Here is a 17,059-nt window from a genome sequence, read left to right as displayed (position 1 = left end):
CATCCTTTGAAGGTGCCTTGGAAATGAACAGGACCATCCCCGCCCATTTATCTTTTTTTTTTTAAACTGACTTCAAAGTTCCACAGCAAACACTTTTAAAGTGAATAAACAGGAAAAAATTCCTTTTGCACAACCTCTGTTGGCCTTTCTCATTACGCTTGGGCACGTCCAAGACTATAAGGGTTTAACAAGAATATTCAGAAGAGGAAATAACAAAAAGTCTATGATAACTTAAGCAGAAAAAGCAACTTTTCCTACTTTTTCAATAGACAAGAGGTAAAACAGTGAGGAGATCTCAACTCTCTTTAGAGATACTGCACTTCCTGAGATCCAGCACCAATATTCAGTGGGATGTTTTGGAAATGAAGACATTTTCCCTCATGCTACCACATGAGGGCGTATGGTTGGTGATACAACAGCACCATTTCCAGTGAGGGCTGTGACACCTGATCAACTGTGTGAAGCATTTCAATAAGCATGTGCCCTTCTGAAGAGCCAGTGAGCAAGAAACTGAAGCTCCAGCAGTACGGTGATGAGAAAGGTAAAGAAAAGGGCCGTGCCATGCCTTATTCCCATGGTTTACACAGCATCATAAAGTTTAATTTCCTAAAATATGTCATCAATCAGTTTACTTATAAAATAGTGTGTTTACAAAATGCACAATATACCTGAACCTGAATGCATTAGTTGTCTCTCACAGGATAAAAAATCCATGAGTTCATCCTCTAAAAACAACTTTTTTTTTATGCATAAATGTGATTCTAGATGCAAAATCCTTCATGAACATCTTGCTGAGAGTGAGTGAGTGAGTGAGAGAGAGAGAGATGACAGAGCAGGAGGTGTGTTGGGGGTGGGGATATGGTGGAATGCGGGGTGCAGACTCATCCCGGGAGAGTCCACTGTCTCTCATCATTTTAGTGCCACAGTAGTCTCACTGTTTGAGACATAAGTGAGTCGCTTGTGACATCAACTGTCCCCCCCCCCCTCCTTCTCGTTTTTTTCCCCACCCAGTGCTCTATCAGCCCAGGTGGCAGAGCGCACTTCGGCCGAGAGATGCAGCCTGTCATCTCCAACACATGGACCGCGGAGCTTGGAGCCGCCGTAGCGCGCCACGGCTGCACTAGCTGAAGATAGTTCCTCCCAGGAGCGGAAACAAGATCTGATATTTCTGCGTTTCACCCTCGGACTTCAGATAAAAGGATATAATTGGCCACATCGCATCTTTTCTTCTTCATTTTTGCAAACGGCGAGAGTGCAGCACAACTCGTGTTCAATGCGCAACCATGCTCATCATCTCGTCTCGCAGTGCGCTGCTGTCCGTCTACTACCCACAGATCTTCCTCATCCTCACCAGCGGTAGCTACCTGTAGGTTTATTCTGAACGCACTTGATCCATTTAAACATCAGTCAGTTTCATTTGAGGGTCACAGGACACTTGCGGGTGGTTAATCCTTACGCGCAAAATGACCAATTAGGCACAGGCAAATGGAACCGTCAAGTTAGGTCGTTGAAAGCATAGTGTGGTTGTTACAGGTGTTTATTGTAACTTAAAACGTGTTTTCACAATCTACATTTCTATGTTTACGTGTAAATGCATGTTTACATGTGCATTCACATTTCGTTCAGGTGTGGCAAACGGAAAAGTTTAATAAGCAGTCAGCTGATCTTTAGGAAGCACTGGTGGGAAATGAATGAATTCATTTAATTAAATTGTATACCACAGTGAAATCACAGTCCAACAAGGACCCAGAGCTGCAGATTTTCCCCGCAATAGGAGCAGTTATGTGATTTTCATTCAAATACCTATAAAGAGAGCATGAGAACATGCGTAAATGAAGCCAGGATTTAATCTACACGAGTTTTACATGCTCTAATATGTGTGCAGCTGATGAGATAACCTGCTCTCGTGGATTTACACATTACACCAGAACCACTTTGTCATAGGAGCACCTCATCAGACAAAGGCCGTAATAGGAAAGCAGCATATGGAAAAGCCTAATGCTGGGCTACTTCATGCTCTCCTTATGTGAGCAAGCCAATGTAATGAGCTCTTTCTTATGGCATTAAAGGACCCAGGCCCTCACAAAGAGAATGATTGCTGCACCATACATGCCTCTCATTCATAACAAGGGCAGGTCCTGAAACCTAAAATAGCTGTGGTGGTTCATGTTTTGTGTAACAGACAGAGAGAGAGAGAGAGAGAGAGAGAGAGAGGGAGGCAGAGATGACAGAAATGAAGTGGATATAGGCCCATTTCTATAATTAACTATTGTCTGCTTTTATGTCTGTATGAGGGTCTATTAGGTTACACATGATGTGATGTGAGGTAAGGATGACTATCCCTCATCATCTGATCTGGTTTATGACCAATAGACAAAACATTTACAAAATCTTATCTAAGTAATGTATAAGCAAAGGCACAGAGAGTTCAAACTATATGTTGAGTAGAGTATGTTGGCAGGGATGATTCAGTTTTTCCGTTTTCTATCTGTTCTCACTTTTCCAAAATTAATGCTATCATCTCATAAAAACTGCAGCTGTTCAGTTCTCATTTATTTGTCATTAATCTCCTCTCTCTCTCTCTCTCTCTCTCTCTCTCTCTGCCCACAGGGCGCTGTCCTCTGTCGTAGCTCTGGGTGCGAACATCATCTGCAACAAGATACCAGGATTGGCCCCCCGTCAGAGAGCCCTCTGTCAGAGTCGCCCTGACGCCATCATCATCATCGGCGAAGGCGCCCAGCTGGGCATTAATGAATGTCAGTACCAGTTCCGCTACGGCCGGTGGAACTGCTCGGCTCTGGGAGAGAGGACTGTCTTTGGACAAGAGCTGAGAGTAGGTCAGTCTGTTTGAAACTCCGATTCTTAAGTTCTCTTTAAGGACTTTTCAATGGTTTGATTACACGCAGGAAGTCAGAAAGTTATGCTGAGTGAATGAGGGGAAGAAAAATGCTCCATGGGCAGGGATTTTAAAACGTTCTAATTGTTTTATGTGCGGTTTATTAGAGATTTAAACATTAGACGAAAAAACTAGTCGGGAGAGATAAGAAACGAAAGCACCAGTCAGAGTCGAGTAGGAGTTCTCTTCCAGAGCAAACTGAGCCGATATCTTAGTATCTGGAGTTAAAAGTGTAAATGAGTGGTTCAGGTGCCTTTGAGCGTGCCGCTGTTGTCTTTACACTTTGTATACATTTTGTCAGTAGCCTGAGAAAACTCGATAGATTGACTAACTGTCATGACAAAGACTTCGAGATGAAGGCATTTGTGTTCAGAACCCCTACACGCGTCAACCACAATGACCAAACAGCTTCTCTGCTTCGAGACATTAACATGAAAAACTCCAACTCGAATCGCTTTGTTAGTGTCCCCGAAGGAGATTCAGTGTGAAGCTGGTGGGTGTGACATCACTGTGCTTGCAACACACACTGTCACAGCAAAGCAGTCAGAAGCGGAGTGTGAGGACTTCCTCCTCGTGAAGCATGGTCTAAAGCCTATCTGGGTGTGCCATCTTCTGAAACCATTTACTGGCGATCTGTAAACACAGAAACTAACACATCTCCCTGGATTTAGTCAACATTCTTCCCTCTTTTATTTCTCACAGAAGTCTGTTTGCACCAAATGTGAACCCCTTATATAAATTGTATTTCAGTCTGAAATGTTTTGTTGCGGTCTTGCTGTGGGTTTGGATCCATGTTTAATCTAGCAGCTCTGGGAGCAATCACTTTCTTCTACAAGGGATACAGGCAGACAGACGTCTGGATCCCTTTATTTCTTTTGTCAGAGGAAATGTCTCTTTACTCTTGTGGTGTGTAAACGAGCTCAGAGAGACACTTTGGACCCAGATTTGTTCCTCAAGTCCTCTTTATGAAGACAGTTACCAAATAAGAACTTTCAATAGGACTAAGCCTAATTAGATCTGTATAAATACTAGTTAGAGGTTTAAAACCAACAGCGGAGAACATGTCAAACTTCCAGGAATTCTCGTGGACTTGGAGTACGATTGGTCACTTTGCCCATCTTGTTTTTTAAAAATGGAAACGTAAGCCAGCCGTGTCACTGCAGTACCATCATTTGATTGACCTGGCGGGCCTGTGAACTCATTAGGCATTGAGAAAGACCAGAGAGATCCATGCTAACCACTAATTGAAATCAGCTCCAGCAGCTGGATGGCAACAATGGAACCTTGCATGCCCTGCTGTACAATCAAAACAAATCACAGTGTGAGGAGATGGCTGTTTGGCTATTGCATGCGCTTGATGCCTTGAGAAATGCTCACCATACAATATATCTGAATGGGTCGCGGATTTAGCCTGATGAGAGAAGACTTCAGTTTGTTATGAGTTATGGACCAGGGGAACCGCAGGCCCGATGGTTTCTGCAAACCAGTTTGTCAGGATGGAAAGGAGCCATTAGAATCGCCTCTACCAGAGACGCCATGCATTAATACTCTGGGCTGTTGAGAAGAACCAAGGCCCAGCATTACCCTGATTGGAGAGGGAAAATATCTTATTACCAATTGTAGTGCCAATAAATTCATTTCGTCGTCCACGCCATAAATATAAATGTGTTTATTCTCAAGTTCAAATGGTGACATACAAAAGCTTGGATATATGCACATCTTAGTCAAGAAGCCTGGCCGCAGAGTATTTCAACATGCAACACAGCAGTATCATTTGCTATGGACCGCCTAAGACAGACAAAGAATGACACTTAAGCTGTGTGAGAAATTCCATTGATGAAAAACATTAAGACGCAGCAACTCAGTCAGTGCTGATCCAGAAAAAAAGCTTCTCTAGTCAGCCAGTAGATGTCACTTGTGTTTTCTTCACTGTACTGATTATTGTTCTATCAGGCACTGACTACTGATGCCAGACAAAAAGAGAACAATTATGGAATTGTTGCGGTTAAACACAAGCTCTGAATAATGGTCTTTATACTGACGATAGTCAAAGTCAACAGTTGATATTTAGCCCTTTAATCTGAAGAACAGAGCAATATTGGAAATAGTACTGCAAGCTCCTAATTGCAGCGCTGAGACTTGGAAGCAAGATTAGTTCTGTTGAAAACTACTTAAGTGAAAGCACTACGTTAGCTATTTTGAAAAACTACTCTAAGAAAAAAAAGACTTTGTTACAGTTTAATGGACTGTCACATCCCTTCATTACCAATATCCTCCACAAAGCAATTGTCCAGTTCAGAGTTGCACTCCAAACCAGTGACTAGTTTATTAAAGGAGTTGTCCAGTATTGCAGTACAATTATTAAGCATTAATTTGGACACACCACCTTCACATTTAGTCGTTTTTATTCAGAGTGACTTACAGGTGAGATGCAATGGGGCGCAGCTTTCACCACTACAGTGAAAAGATTAGCTTGGGGTTCTTTGCTGTGAGCAGGGACCCCAAGTCAATGTTCCTCGAGAATGATTGTAGACCTGGATAGTTGCAACACAGCTAGAGTTCTTCAGTTCCCCTTCTGAGTCAACACAAAAAGGCTGTTCGGACAAAATAATGAGAGCACTTTCCCCTCCAAGTCAAATTTATTGAGATTCCTCTCTATTCTCTTTAGGCAGCAGGGAGGCAGCATTCACATATGCCATCACTGCAGCTGGAGTCGCCCATGCGGTGACTGCAGCCTGTAGCCAAGGCAACCTGAGCCAGTGTGGCTGTGACCGCGAGAAACAAGGCTACCATGACCAGGAGGAGGGCTGGAAGTGGGGCGGCTGTTCAGCTGATGTTAAGTACGGCGTTGAGTTCTCCCGACGCTTTGTGGACGCCCGGGAGATCAAGAAAAATGCCAGACGGCTTATGAACCTGCACAACAACGAGGCAGGGCGAAAGGTACTAATAAGTACAATCAATCTGACCAATTACACTATTGTACATTACTTCAAATCACTTTTTGATTACCCTAGAAATGATGCAAACACAAAGTGAGTATATATTAAACAAAGCTGCACTCCAGAGTCCTTCGGTGGAAGTGTGTGTATATGACAGAAATGCAAGAATTGGCAGATACAGCTGCCAAATGGAACTGTGCCATAGCTCTACGGTCCATTCACTGAATAAAAGCTTGACCTGTAATACAGTAAATTACCAAGTGAGACTAGAGGATATTATTATAATCCCTAACTCTTCTTTTCTCAGTGGCAGCACCACACTTCTGAAACGAGCACAGTCAAGAGCAAACTTCCCAAAAATGTGATGAAAGAGCAGCTGATTTGAGAAGTGCTCCTGACAAATGTGTTACAACATCTTAATTACAGTAAAAGCTTCACTAGTGATATCGCATGTGCTTTTTTCACTTCAAGCTTGATCACAGGGGCAAAGAGTCACCTGTCAATTTTGTCATCTGAAAACATTTATATGGCATTATGATGTAAATCTGGCTTAAACCACAATGTAATGTGTTCTGTATGTATGGTTGCACAACAGCTCTGGTCAGATTTCTCGGGCTCTCACAACATAACGCGGTCTGAAGAAAGGTAAAGTAAATTAGAGACTAAAGTTTTGGGGTATGAGTTATTTTCCACAGGTTTTTTGACACAAAGTTGGCCCACTGGCTGCTGTGCTGCAAGCTTATGTGTCTATACTAAAAGAGACAAATCTGAAAGCTGACCGTTTCAAATTGGACCAATGTAACTGTGTCTTTCTGTTTGAATTCATACATACCTAATCTCTACTCTCTATGCGATCAGATCCTAGAGGAGAAGATGAAGCTGGAGTGCAAGTGCCATGGTGTTTCTGGGTCTTGCACCACTAAAACATGCTGGATCACCCTGCCAAAATTCAGAGAGATTGGTTACCTGCTAAAGGAGCGGTACAGTAAAGCGGTTCAAGTGGAGCCGGTCCGGGCCTCTCGGCTCCGCCAACCCTCCTTCCTACGTCTTAAAGAGGCTCAGGGCTACCAAAAGCCTACAGACACTGACCTGGTCTACCTAGAGCGCTCCCCTAACTACTGCGAGGAGGACACAGCTACGGGAAGCACAGGGACAAGAGGCAGAATGTGTAATGGCACCTCGACCCACACAGACAGCTGTAACGTGATGTGCTGCGGCCGGGGTTATAACACGCACCACTACACGCGCGTCTGGCAGTGCAACTGTAAATTCCACTGGTGCTGTTTTGTCAAATGCAACACCTGCAGTGAGAAATCGGAAGTTTTTACCTGCAAGTAGGAAGCAGAGAACGATGAATGGAAGGATGGTCAAAGGTAGGAAGATATGACTAAGTGGATTTTAAGAGACTTGGAAATATTTATTCAAAATTTTGCACAGTTTGACAGAAAAGGAGAGGGACGTGAAATGAGACGCCTGAAGACATTTCGGAAACACATCTGCTTCCATACTGATACAAAACTGTGACATGTGACTGAGCACACAGATAAACGGATTTGATGTTCTCTTTTTGCTTCAAGCCGAGCAATATTTTGAGACCACACCTTGCAAAAATGTAAGTTACAGATGTGGCGCCCAAGAGCAAAAGCAACAGGGACTGACGGCTGGCTCTCGAGAAGACTTTTCTAACACCATAACTGAGAATGCTACCAGAGCATAGTGCTTCATTTAGACATGCCGTGAAAAGACGACTGGCTCCTGATGAAGACTGAAAAGTGTCAGTGTAATACTTTTAACTGTATGGTCACACTGTATTCTGTTTGAACACTGAAAATAAAACAAAATTATTTATGTAGAAATACTTTTCAAACTTAAAGTCTTAGGATATAGAGAGCAAATTCAGTTGCTAATATTCCTCTCTTATGATCTTCATTTGCTACTGATACATTTCAAGCTGGGAGTAAAACGAAGCTCTTTACATTGTTATCCATTATTACTGGTCAGTGACTTATTTCGCTAAAGATCAAGATCTTTCCTTTTTTCATGGAACATCTGTCATTTAAGGAGTTGAGCTATTAAGTGCTATGCCGACATATAGTGGCAAGAAAAAGTATGTGAACCATACGATGTGGCACATCATACTTGTTAATACTCCTGACTTAGATAAAGATCAGATCACATTTTATGACAAATTAATGCAGAAAACCATGAAATTTCAAAAGGTTCACATACTTTTTCTTGCCACTGTATGTCTCATGGACATACTCTCCCCTGGGGCCCAGATCTTTTGTGTTACGCCATGAACCAAAGAGGCAGATAACACTCTTTATACTATTTTAAGCATCTTCAAACTTGTCAGTTTGAACGGTGCTTTCAATCCTAACCGTGTTCATTGTTTTGTTTTCTGAGGACTCTTGACTTTTGAGAAAAGCGTGTAAGCCTCATCGGAATTCCATAGAGGTGCAGTCAGGTTCAGATACATCCAGCGTTCCCATGAACGGCAGTGATGTGGAATTCCACATCGTGGCCTCTGCTTACAAAAGGCTTCCAGCGCGGTTTAGGCCTGCCTGGGTGGATGGCATGTGCCCTAACCACACAGAAGGGGGTACGAGAGGATCAAAGCCCTCAAAGCTATTTTTGGACAGCACCCGTTAATGTATTCAGAAATGTTTATTTAGGCTTTATATAACTTACAAAACAATTTTGAAGAGTATATTTTTATATGAGGAACGTGGCACTTTATGTCATTTATACACGAAAAGAAAGTCACTATTTACAAGTGTTTTATAACGTCAACGTTTTCAAATTTGAGAGCTATAAGTTATTGGAAATTTATGTCTTGGATCAAATTGTAAATACTCCATGTGTTTTATTGAAGTAGGCCAGATAGTCTATCTTAACACAATTCTTCATTATTCATAGCAGCTCATCAATGCTGAGTGACTCCAGGTGCTGCAAAGTGCAGTTAATCTCTTGTAAACCACTGTAAAGCATCATAGTAAATACATGTAGCGTACAGTATTAGTACTGTAAATGATGCATTGGAAGATTCAGCTACCAACTCATTGTGAAGTGTCTGATAGATGAGAGTTCTGCTTCCAGCTGTCTTAACAGTGCTTTCAGTAACTAGGTGCTACTCATCATCTCCTAAAAGCAGAGTTTTAATTTAAACCAACACATTTTCATCTGTTATGTGGCTAAAACATAGTCTACATCGTTGTATTTTTTCTATTTTACCAATAAAATTGAGCATTCTTTTAATGCCTCTTGAGTTTTATGTCACATCTGGCTTTTACTGAAACCATTACAAAAAGTTGTCACATACATTTCTTTATTAGGTATTATTGAAACATTTTAATTCAAACATGAAGTAAGCACTTTAAACCCTGACGAAGAATTTTTTTTAGGCAAATAACAAACCAGAAGGCACATATACGATACAGGCCTACATATTAAAATGCTCATCGGAAACAAGAACTTCTGGCCTTGACTGACTTGTGGTACTATAATAGGAGTTGAACTAACAGCTGCGGCCATGCCACCTCACTGAGCCCGGCTGACTCGCACAGCCTCTTTCCTGTGCGGCTGAAAAGCATTGCGCTTAGCCATTCGAGCGCAAGTAACAGCTGTTTTGTTAGCTGTCTGAAATCCTGGGGACCGGAACCACATAAGCTCCCTTTACTATGCCGGCGGATTGAGGGGAGAGTCCGAACAATTGTTTCAATACATTTTGTCATTAAAAAATCAGATGCAGAGCAAACAGGGTGGAGCAGGGTGTGGGCAGGCCAGTAAAGCGCTGCATTGTTAAGGTGTCAGGACCGCTCAGCTTATCTAGCAACAGGAGGAGCACAGAGGGATGTCATTCTGCAAACTAATGCTTCTGGTCTGATTAACTCACTCACTGGATGCTCTCATCCATCGTCTGCTGCACCACAGTCGCTGCAACTGACAAACAGAAGACGCAAACATACCATACAAATCCACGAACATACAGTGTAGCTAAGTAGGAAGTAGAGGATTTACTGAAACCTTACACAAATCTATACAATCTAAAGAAATGAATATAGCTAAGCAAGCAAAGTGGTGTATTGTTGAATTTATAGTTAAGAACAGATTATGATGCGTGCCATAAGCCCTCATGCTTCTTAATCTAGGATAGAAACAGGATTAGGAATGAGAAGATGAAAAATAAGATGAGTATAAGATGAATAAGTTAATTCGTCTATGATGAGTATACAACTAATTACTGCAATAGGCTTAATACAAGAAAAAGCAATAATAAGCGTTGTTTGTAAACTACAAAACATGCATAGCATCAGTTATTAGTTTTATATCACATTTTTCACTCAGGATGTCTAGATTGTGATATTCAGCCTCCTGTTTAGATAAGCAGTTATTCTGAGTGCCTAAATGAAATGAAAAGCCTTTGTCCCTCTGGCAAAGACACCATTTAATTAGACAAGGCAGTGAGGGGTGGATTACATCATGTTTTGCTCATTCTCTGTTCCATGGTTACTAGAGAAGTCACTATGGACCTCGGATTAATAACCTCAACCCCTGCTGGTAGCATCAGTGTCTGTGAAAAGTGAAAAGCCCAGACACGGTGGTGCTCTTTGTCTTTAGATTAAACCACAAGCATTGCCAAAAGGTAGCAGCATGTGCTTGCCTCTCCCAAACTCTTCATTTCCCAGACTCAGGTCAAGACAAAACAAGAGCTCCTGACATCCTGACCTCTGCTTTTATACCAGGGGGAACCCTTTGGTCTTAGGTGTATAAATAATAACTTAAGCCCCATCTGAGCATGAGCGCTAGCATTACCAAAGCAGAAAAGTAAGTTATGCATACTTTTCTGACAGAAATACCTAATTTAATAGCGATTTACTGCTAAATCTATCAGCGGTGTAGCCGTCACTTATTCAAGACAGATACAAAATGCATCTGCTTGATAAAGGGCAGGTCATTTGACCATGGATAAAGCTTACATGTTAGGTTACATTAACGAGGCTTGCAGCACAATAAGAGTACATGTCCACACGTATCAAGCTAATACATGTGCACATCTACTTTATTCACCTCTCCACAATTGCTTCACGTGAAAACCTGGGTTAAAGACCTCCTTTCTCCTGGCTGCACTTTTTATGAGTCTTTCCTCACAGGTTTCAGCAGCAAGCTTCCATCTCGCTCCTCCACCAGGAAACCCAACTCCTTGAGAGCAGAGTAGTCGGCGGTGCCACGGCGTTCCAAGGAAGCAACAAGCTCCTGATTCTGTGTGTTGTGTTCAAGAAGGTTCCTGATGGCAAAGATGGCCCACTGGCTGATGACTACAGGGATGCAGTTAAGGACAGCAACATCATTGATTCATGTGTACGTGTAGGACGTGCAAGTGAAAAAAAAATCATGACATGAAATTTACATGTGAACAAAAACTAACAAGTATAGATAAAGACAGGACGGTAGAGGGGCTAAAAGTGGTATATGCAACACAGTCCAAATATTTAAGTGCAACTCAGCATGTCAGACTCATGAGGGTCTGGTATTTGCTTCAGGTTGCCAAGTACGTAGCCAGCCCAACAAACAAACGAGTTTTGCAGAGGGATTATATTTGGTGATAGAAAACATATTCAACTCACCCCTCTCAAGTTTCCTGCATAAATCCATAAAGATCTTTTTTTTTTTTTTTTTTACAGAAACAAATGCTGACACCTACAAGAAAAAGACAGTGGGCAGAGAGTGAGTTCGTGTGGGAGGCAGGAAAGGAGACTAGGCCTGGCTCTAACTACTGACCCAGTTGAGGGATCCTCCTACAGTACAAACTTGTAGTAGAATGCCTAGCAGCTACTAACAGCTAAACTCAGTCAAGTTCAAGGTCTGCTGGTCCACATCATTGTTCCAAGGTGCAGTGGGAGCAGACCCCCCGCTTAACATACAGAGTTATCACTGTATTACGTAGACCAGCACAATCCAAGATAAACTAATACAACAGGCCTTCAATAAATCATGTCTTTGTGAAGTTTACATTGTTCTGCTTGTGTTTGACAATGTCTCAAATTATTACTGAAGCTACAGTGGTGCTCAAGTATGTAAATGCATTATACTGAGAGATTTATATGCATACAGTATATGAGAGGCTGACAATAAATGGTATGTATATAAAGATGGATGTAGAGGCTGACAAAATATTAGACACCTATATCAACATGAAATCTAATACTAAAGTACCACTGTGGTCTACATCATCACCATAGAAATGAATTAATCTCTTGACACAGTGTCAAGAAAAACTGAACATAATACGACAACCTTCACAAAAATAGGATTTATTGTGAGGTTATTGGATTGGGTTGCATTTGATTATTCAGATGTACCCAGCAAAGTGCTAACTCAGTGCTACTTACTATAGCAGAACTACCTTGGCTACAACTCAGCCATAATAGTGTATTGGGCAAACTTCACTTACATGATTCTCAAAATACCAAGTGCAACAAGCCTGAATGACTTTTCCACTGAATACGATTAGTTCACACTGTCACCAACAACATCGATAATTTTTTTGAAAGGTGATGAAAAAAAGATTATGTTTAAATCCTAGCACGTATGACTGGCCAGCCTGCATCAAACCCTGATGTGGGACTTGTTTTTTGTTGCACAACTCCTGTGCAAAAATGCCAAATTAAAATCTAGATCTAATCTAAAGAGTCACAATGAAATACATAGAATTTTCTGGGTACAGCTGTGAACAATGACTTCAATAAACTTAAAATATAGTATTCCATACGCAAACACTGATGTGCATTTCGAAATGATGACTTCTGTTAACAAAGGATACATGGATTGTTGCTGTCTATGTTGCAGTTGTCCAGGATGAGGGGGATGCCTTCTAGTTCTCTCACCTGAGGAGAACAAGATGCAAAGAATTTACTGGTTTAAACTGATCCTATTTACATTTCTGACAGTATTACAGTTAAGACAAGTTGATTCCAGGAAAAACACTTTTCTCAGCTCTTTAAAACCTATTATTATTATTATTATTATCATCATCATCATTACTGTTTGTTTGTTAGACAATAAGCACAAACTCCTCTTTCTCAGTGAAATCAAGATCAATGCTATTTAAATCTTGTACAAACTATACATGTGTATAGTTGATGGTTTGCAGCACTTGGTGGAACAGTGCAGTCAAGCCAAGTTCATTAGAAAGCAAAGGAAATGTTTTAACCTAAGTGGCTCCCATCCTTAGCAGAGCCTCACATTCATGCAAACACAACACTGTGGTTGTGGGTTACTCTACAACTGTCACAACAGGGTGATCTGCTCTGTATCATGTGTCTGATTCTATAGGCTAAATTATTGTCTTTGCTTGCCGTTGCTCTCCTGCTGCCATTGTGGTTACCCTCCGAACATACTGGTATGGGCTCCGGAACAAGACAAAGTGCTGAGCTTCAGAAAATGGAAATGTCATTTACTGTCAAAGAAACAAAGTCGCTGACTAGCACAAGCACCCAGGTCTGCATTTTCCACTTTCAGAATGATTGTCTGAAGTTGCTGACATTATGTCCAAACCCATAAACAGATGAATAACAAGCAACTGGACCCTGACTTCAGCCTGAGCCATGCAGTTCAGTGCTTAGCATGCACATCTTAAATTACAATCTCTCCCAAAGGTGAACAGAACGACATTTGGTTTACTGGAAGAGATCTCAGTGAAAACAGATATCGGGTGATTTCTGACCACTGACAGACCACAGATCAGCATCCATAAATATTACAGAGGGGCCAACTGAGGGTGGCCATCCCACAAGAATTCCACCAATCTGTTTCTATTAAGTAGGACTGAGTCTATAATGGTGCACCGACAGAGGCCAACCCCTCCCCATCCACTTTATTATCCATCTGTGCTTTATGTTAATAGTGTGATGCTGACAGATGGTGATGGAGACAGTCTGATAAAAATCACAGGAGCAAAGGAGGGACCAAATGCTTTGCATTTCTGTGCAAAACCAAGCTGTTGTGTTGAAAGAACTCATAAGCTTGCAATCATAGGAACACACGGCCTCATGCCCCATTAGACATCACCCTCACTTGCACTCCTCAGTTGTCCTCAATCCTCAAGACATTATACGGTTTCATACAGCAGCCCATACTGGAACCTGCACTCTAACAATGCTAATTTAGTGTTAAGACAGGTCTGTCAAAGCAGGACCAGAAGGGCCTCCCAGACCTCTCTTCTGTTGACCTCATTCAATCTTAAAAGGCCCCAGATCCTATGAGAGGATTCCCAGTGGATTTTAAAAGGGACAAAAAAGGAACAACCATCCACACATTTCCCTTCTCTAAATGGCATGTTCTTTTTCAACGTCTAAATTCCTAAAAAAACTATATTAAGGTTGGTTATAACTAAAAATGATTTTAGGATTAAGCAATCACACGTTCCCAAACCCAAGATGACATCTTAAATTAAGTTATTCTGTCTGAAAAACAGAGCAAAACTGAAAGACATATATAACAATAGACAGATAACAATAACATTTGACATTTGTCTGTCAATCAACCAATAGTTTCCTCACTGTATTTTTTAAACTATATTTTCTTGGCTGTGATACATAGTAACGGTCGCAGGGGTAAACTGGTAACTGAAAACATAGCAACATGTAAAACAGCAACGGGTTGCTAGCTTCACAAAAGCCTTGTCGACCACAGAATCAAGCAATTAAGTAAAAAAACATACCATCTGTTTTCCTGTTACTGCACAGGCAACCTACCATCAACATATCTGAACAAATCAAGGTACAAGGTAGGTTGTTGTTATATTTTAGGGTTTACGATGACATGCCTAATAATTTATTCTTTCCCTTTGTCCACCCTTCTCTTCATTTATTACAAACCTTGTTCTGGTTGTTGGTATTGCTGTGACAGAGGTTTCCTATCAGCCTGATGAGATGGGCCTTGAAGCTGATGACAGGAGAATGGGAGGAAGAGTCTTCATCTCCACTGAAGGAGGAGAAGTTCTGTGCAGAACTAAAAATATTCTTACTGGCCTTCCCTATGGCATGCACCTGCTCCAAAAGCTCTGTAAAGAAAATGTAAAACAGGAAAGCACACAAAGCTGTGAGACGTAGAAAAAATAAAGAAACAGTGTTTAAGTGCCTACATGTGATGCACACACTCCTGTCACTGAGGTTGTGTGCGTGTGTTTTCATTTACCAACAGTGGTCACCAGAAGGTCAGGATGCTCCTGTAGAAACATAAACTGCTTGTGGTCTGAGGTCATCTCACACAGCACATCCAGCAGACTGATCACTGTCAGTGCCTCCTGCAGGACCTGCAGGGGATTGCACCCAACAGGAGGCAGGCATATGTGAGATGCAGTAGGGAAACATCAGTGGGAGTTTATCCCATAGATTTAGTTTATCTGTCTTTACCTCATCACTTGAAGCAGAACCGGTGGCAAGCGTCAGCACAGCTCCACAACATTTCTGGAAGGAGGAGGCCAGGAACTGAGCCACACTGGGTGGGATACTGCACTGCTCTGAGTCCTCCTCTCTGAGCTGTGCAAAGAGCAGCTCTAACAAAGTGACTCTGAAAACCACACAAACAAGCATCTAGACTACACATGTATAGTATCTATTAAGGTATTAAGATCAACGACTACAAAAAAAAGTACCTTTCATGGTGAGACATCCCTGAGTACATTTTCTCCACCAGAGTTGAAGAATTTAGGAAATGCTGGGTAGCAATAAGAACCCTGTAAACAACATAAATACAAATAAAAACAGCTTTACAAACCAATCATACACACAGCTGTAAAATCTTTACACATACAAACACACTAACAATTGCAATATTCAAACCAACACATACTTACGTCCAGTCCAAATCAGGTTGATTCCTGCACAGGTCCATCACCCTGAGTGCAAGCTGGATGTTCTGGGGCTCAGACAGTTCTTCTACCTTGGTTTCATCTAGGCACGTGTGGAGTACCATAGAGCTGTAGTTCACCACCTTTTCATCGTCAACACGGAGCAGCTGCCTGTTCGCACATGAACCGGATGACTTAATGTAGTGACAAAAAAGTCTATTTAAATTGAAATACACAAGTGAAATCCAAAACTTACAGGAGAAGATCTGGGAAGCTCATTCGCCAAATGTCATCTTTACACATTTGGTTTCCCACAGCTAAGTTACCAAGAAACTGGATCCCACAACGTAGAGCTGGAAATCAGGATATCATTTAAATGAAAAGGTCAACTGAATCGATTAGGAATCAATAACCAACCTTTGGACTTACGTTCAAATATTCCATCTCTACTCTCTGAATTTCTGGCTTGCAGGAAGCTCAGAAGTTTAAGGGATACATCAATGAAACCAAGCTCCCTAGGCAAAAAAGAAATTCAGCTTACTGTATGTGTAGCATATTTTTTTCATCAAATAAGTTAAAGGCAGGTGAAGAAAATAATATAAACACACATATTGCAATCTAATACAATAGCATTGTAATGAATTTTGCAACATACAACAATGAATTCTTATTGAGACTAATTGAACTGAACAGATCATGTTTGTATTTTCTTATTATTTCCCACTATCTTCTGAGGGCTGGACTGTATCAGGAAGTACCTAAGCAGACACTGGTTGCGCGTGCTTTGGACGCAGGCATTTCTCTGAGCTCTGAAACACTCAGCAGTCAGCTGGAGTTGTAAGGCAGAGGACTGCAGGTCCCCATCGTCTCCGGTAGCAGACTGAAGCTCATCACAGAGCCTGGACAAGACCTTGAAGAGACTAGAGAAAGCCTCCTCCTCAACAGTATCCCTGAAAACAGAAAGGTGCCCAATTAAGAAGGGACAGACATCAATTTGAATTTGGTGCCCTAGAATTATTACTTGGCATTTTGACATACAACAGTGTAGATAATAGGACTATTGACTGCACCTTTGAAATCAACTAACTGCAGGGACAATTAACTTATCATTATTATACTCATTTGGAAAGTTTATCTTGAAATTTACGTTTGCACAACAGAAAATAGGAAAGGAAGCAGACGTGAAGTTCCTGTACGCTGTGGTTAATAATATTTAAATAACATTCAGCGTAGTTTGGAAACTGTTTCTGTGCAGCTGTGTTAACACATTATGATTTGTGAAAACACCACCAAAAACAGGTTATTTATTGTGAAATGGCGTCTAAAAATCGACGACAACCATAAATAAGCCAGTAAAGTAAATATTTTAGG

The 17,059-nt window shown here is 41.4% G+C and overlaps 2 protein-coding genes across 2 annotated transcripts in view; one reads left to right on the top strand and one right to left on the bottom strand.

The window, feature by feature from the left end:
• The first annotated feature begins 1,246 nt into the window (after positions 1–1,246).
• wnt7ba (wingless-type MMTV integration site family, member 7Ba) lies at positions 1,247–9,076 on the top strand. The gene is made up of 4 exons (XM_026361235.1): positions 1,247–1,366; positions 2,611–2,837; positions 5,565–5,836; positions 6,694–9,076. Exons 1-4 carry the CDS (start codon positions 1,284–1,286, stop codon positions 7,171–7,173), a joined length of 1,062 nt encoding a protein of 353 aa, XP_026217020.1. The 5' UTR covers positions 1,247–1,283; the 3' UTR covers positions 7,174–9,076.
• Positions 9,077–9,154: 78 nt separating this feature from the next.
• Positions 9,155–17,059, bottom strand: part of atxn10 (ataxin 10) — an 8,193-nt gene continuing 288 nt past the window's right edge. The window contains exons 2-11 of the mRNA XM_026364422.1: positions 16,447–16,638; positions 16,118–16,203; positions 15,945–16,041; positions 15,695–15,859; positions 15,494–15,574; positions 15,252–15,408; positions 15,034–15,151; positions 14,715–14,899; positions 12,659–12,722; positions 9,155–11,153 (exon numbers count right to left, since the gene is read on the bottom strand). Coding sequence (XP_026220207.1) covers positions 10,969–11,153; positions 12,659–12,722; positions 14,715–14,899; positions 15,034–15,151; positions 15,252–15,408; positions 15,494–15,574; positions 15,695–15,859; positions 15,945–16,041; positions 16,118–16,203; positions 16,447–16,638 — 1,330 coding nt within the window. The 3' untranslated portion in view covers positions 9,155–10,968. The remainder of the gene's footprint in view (positions 11,154–12,658; positions 12,723–14,714; positions 14,900–15,033; positions 15,152–15,251; positions 15,409–15,493; positions 15,575–15,694; positions 15,860–15,944; positions 16,042–16,117; positions 16,204–16,446; positions 16,639–17,059) is intronic.

Source organism: Anabas testudineus, chromosome 23 (assembly GCF_900324465.2).
Source record: "Anabas testudineus chromosome 23, fAnaTes1.2, whole genome shotgun sequence".
In the NCBI taxonomy this organism is placed as follows: Eukaryota; Metazoa; Chordata; class Actinopteri; order Anabantiformes; family Anabantidae; genus Anabas; species Anabas testudineus.
Note: the sequence above shows the minus strand (reverse complement) of the source record. Positions and strands in the feature narration are given on the sequence as shown.

Coding starts and splice junctions, on each gene's coding strand:
- wnt7ba (XM_026361235.1), top strand. CDS start 1,284: ATGCTCATCATCTCGTCTCGCAGTGCGCTGCTGTCCGTCTACTACCCA. Junction 1,367..2,610: donor CTCACCAGCGGTAGCTACCT/GTAGGTTTATTC, acceptor CTCTGCCCACAG/GGCGCTGTCCTCTGTCGTAG. Junction 2,838..5,564: donor TGGACAAGAGCTGAGAGTAG/GTCAGTCTGTTT, acceptor TATTCTCTTTAG/GCAGCAGGGAGGCAGCATTC.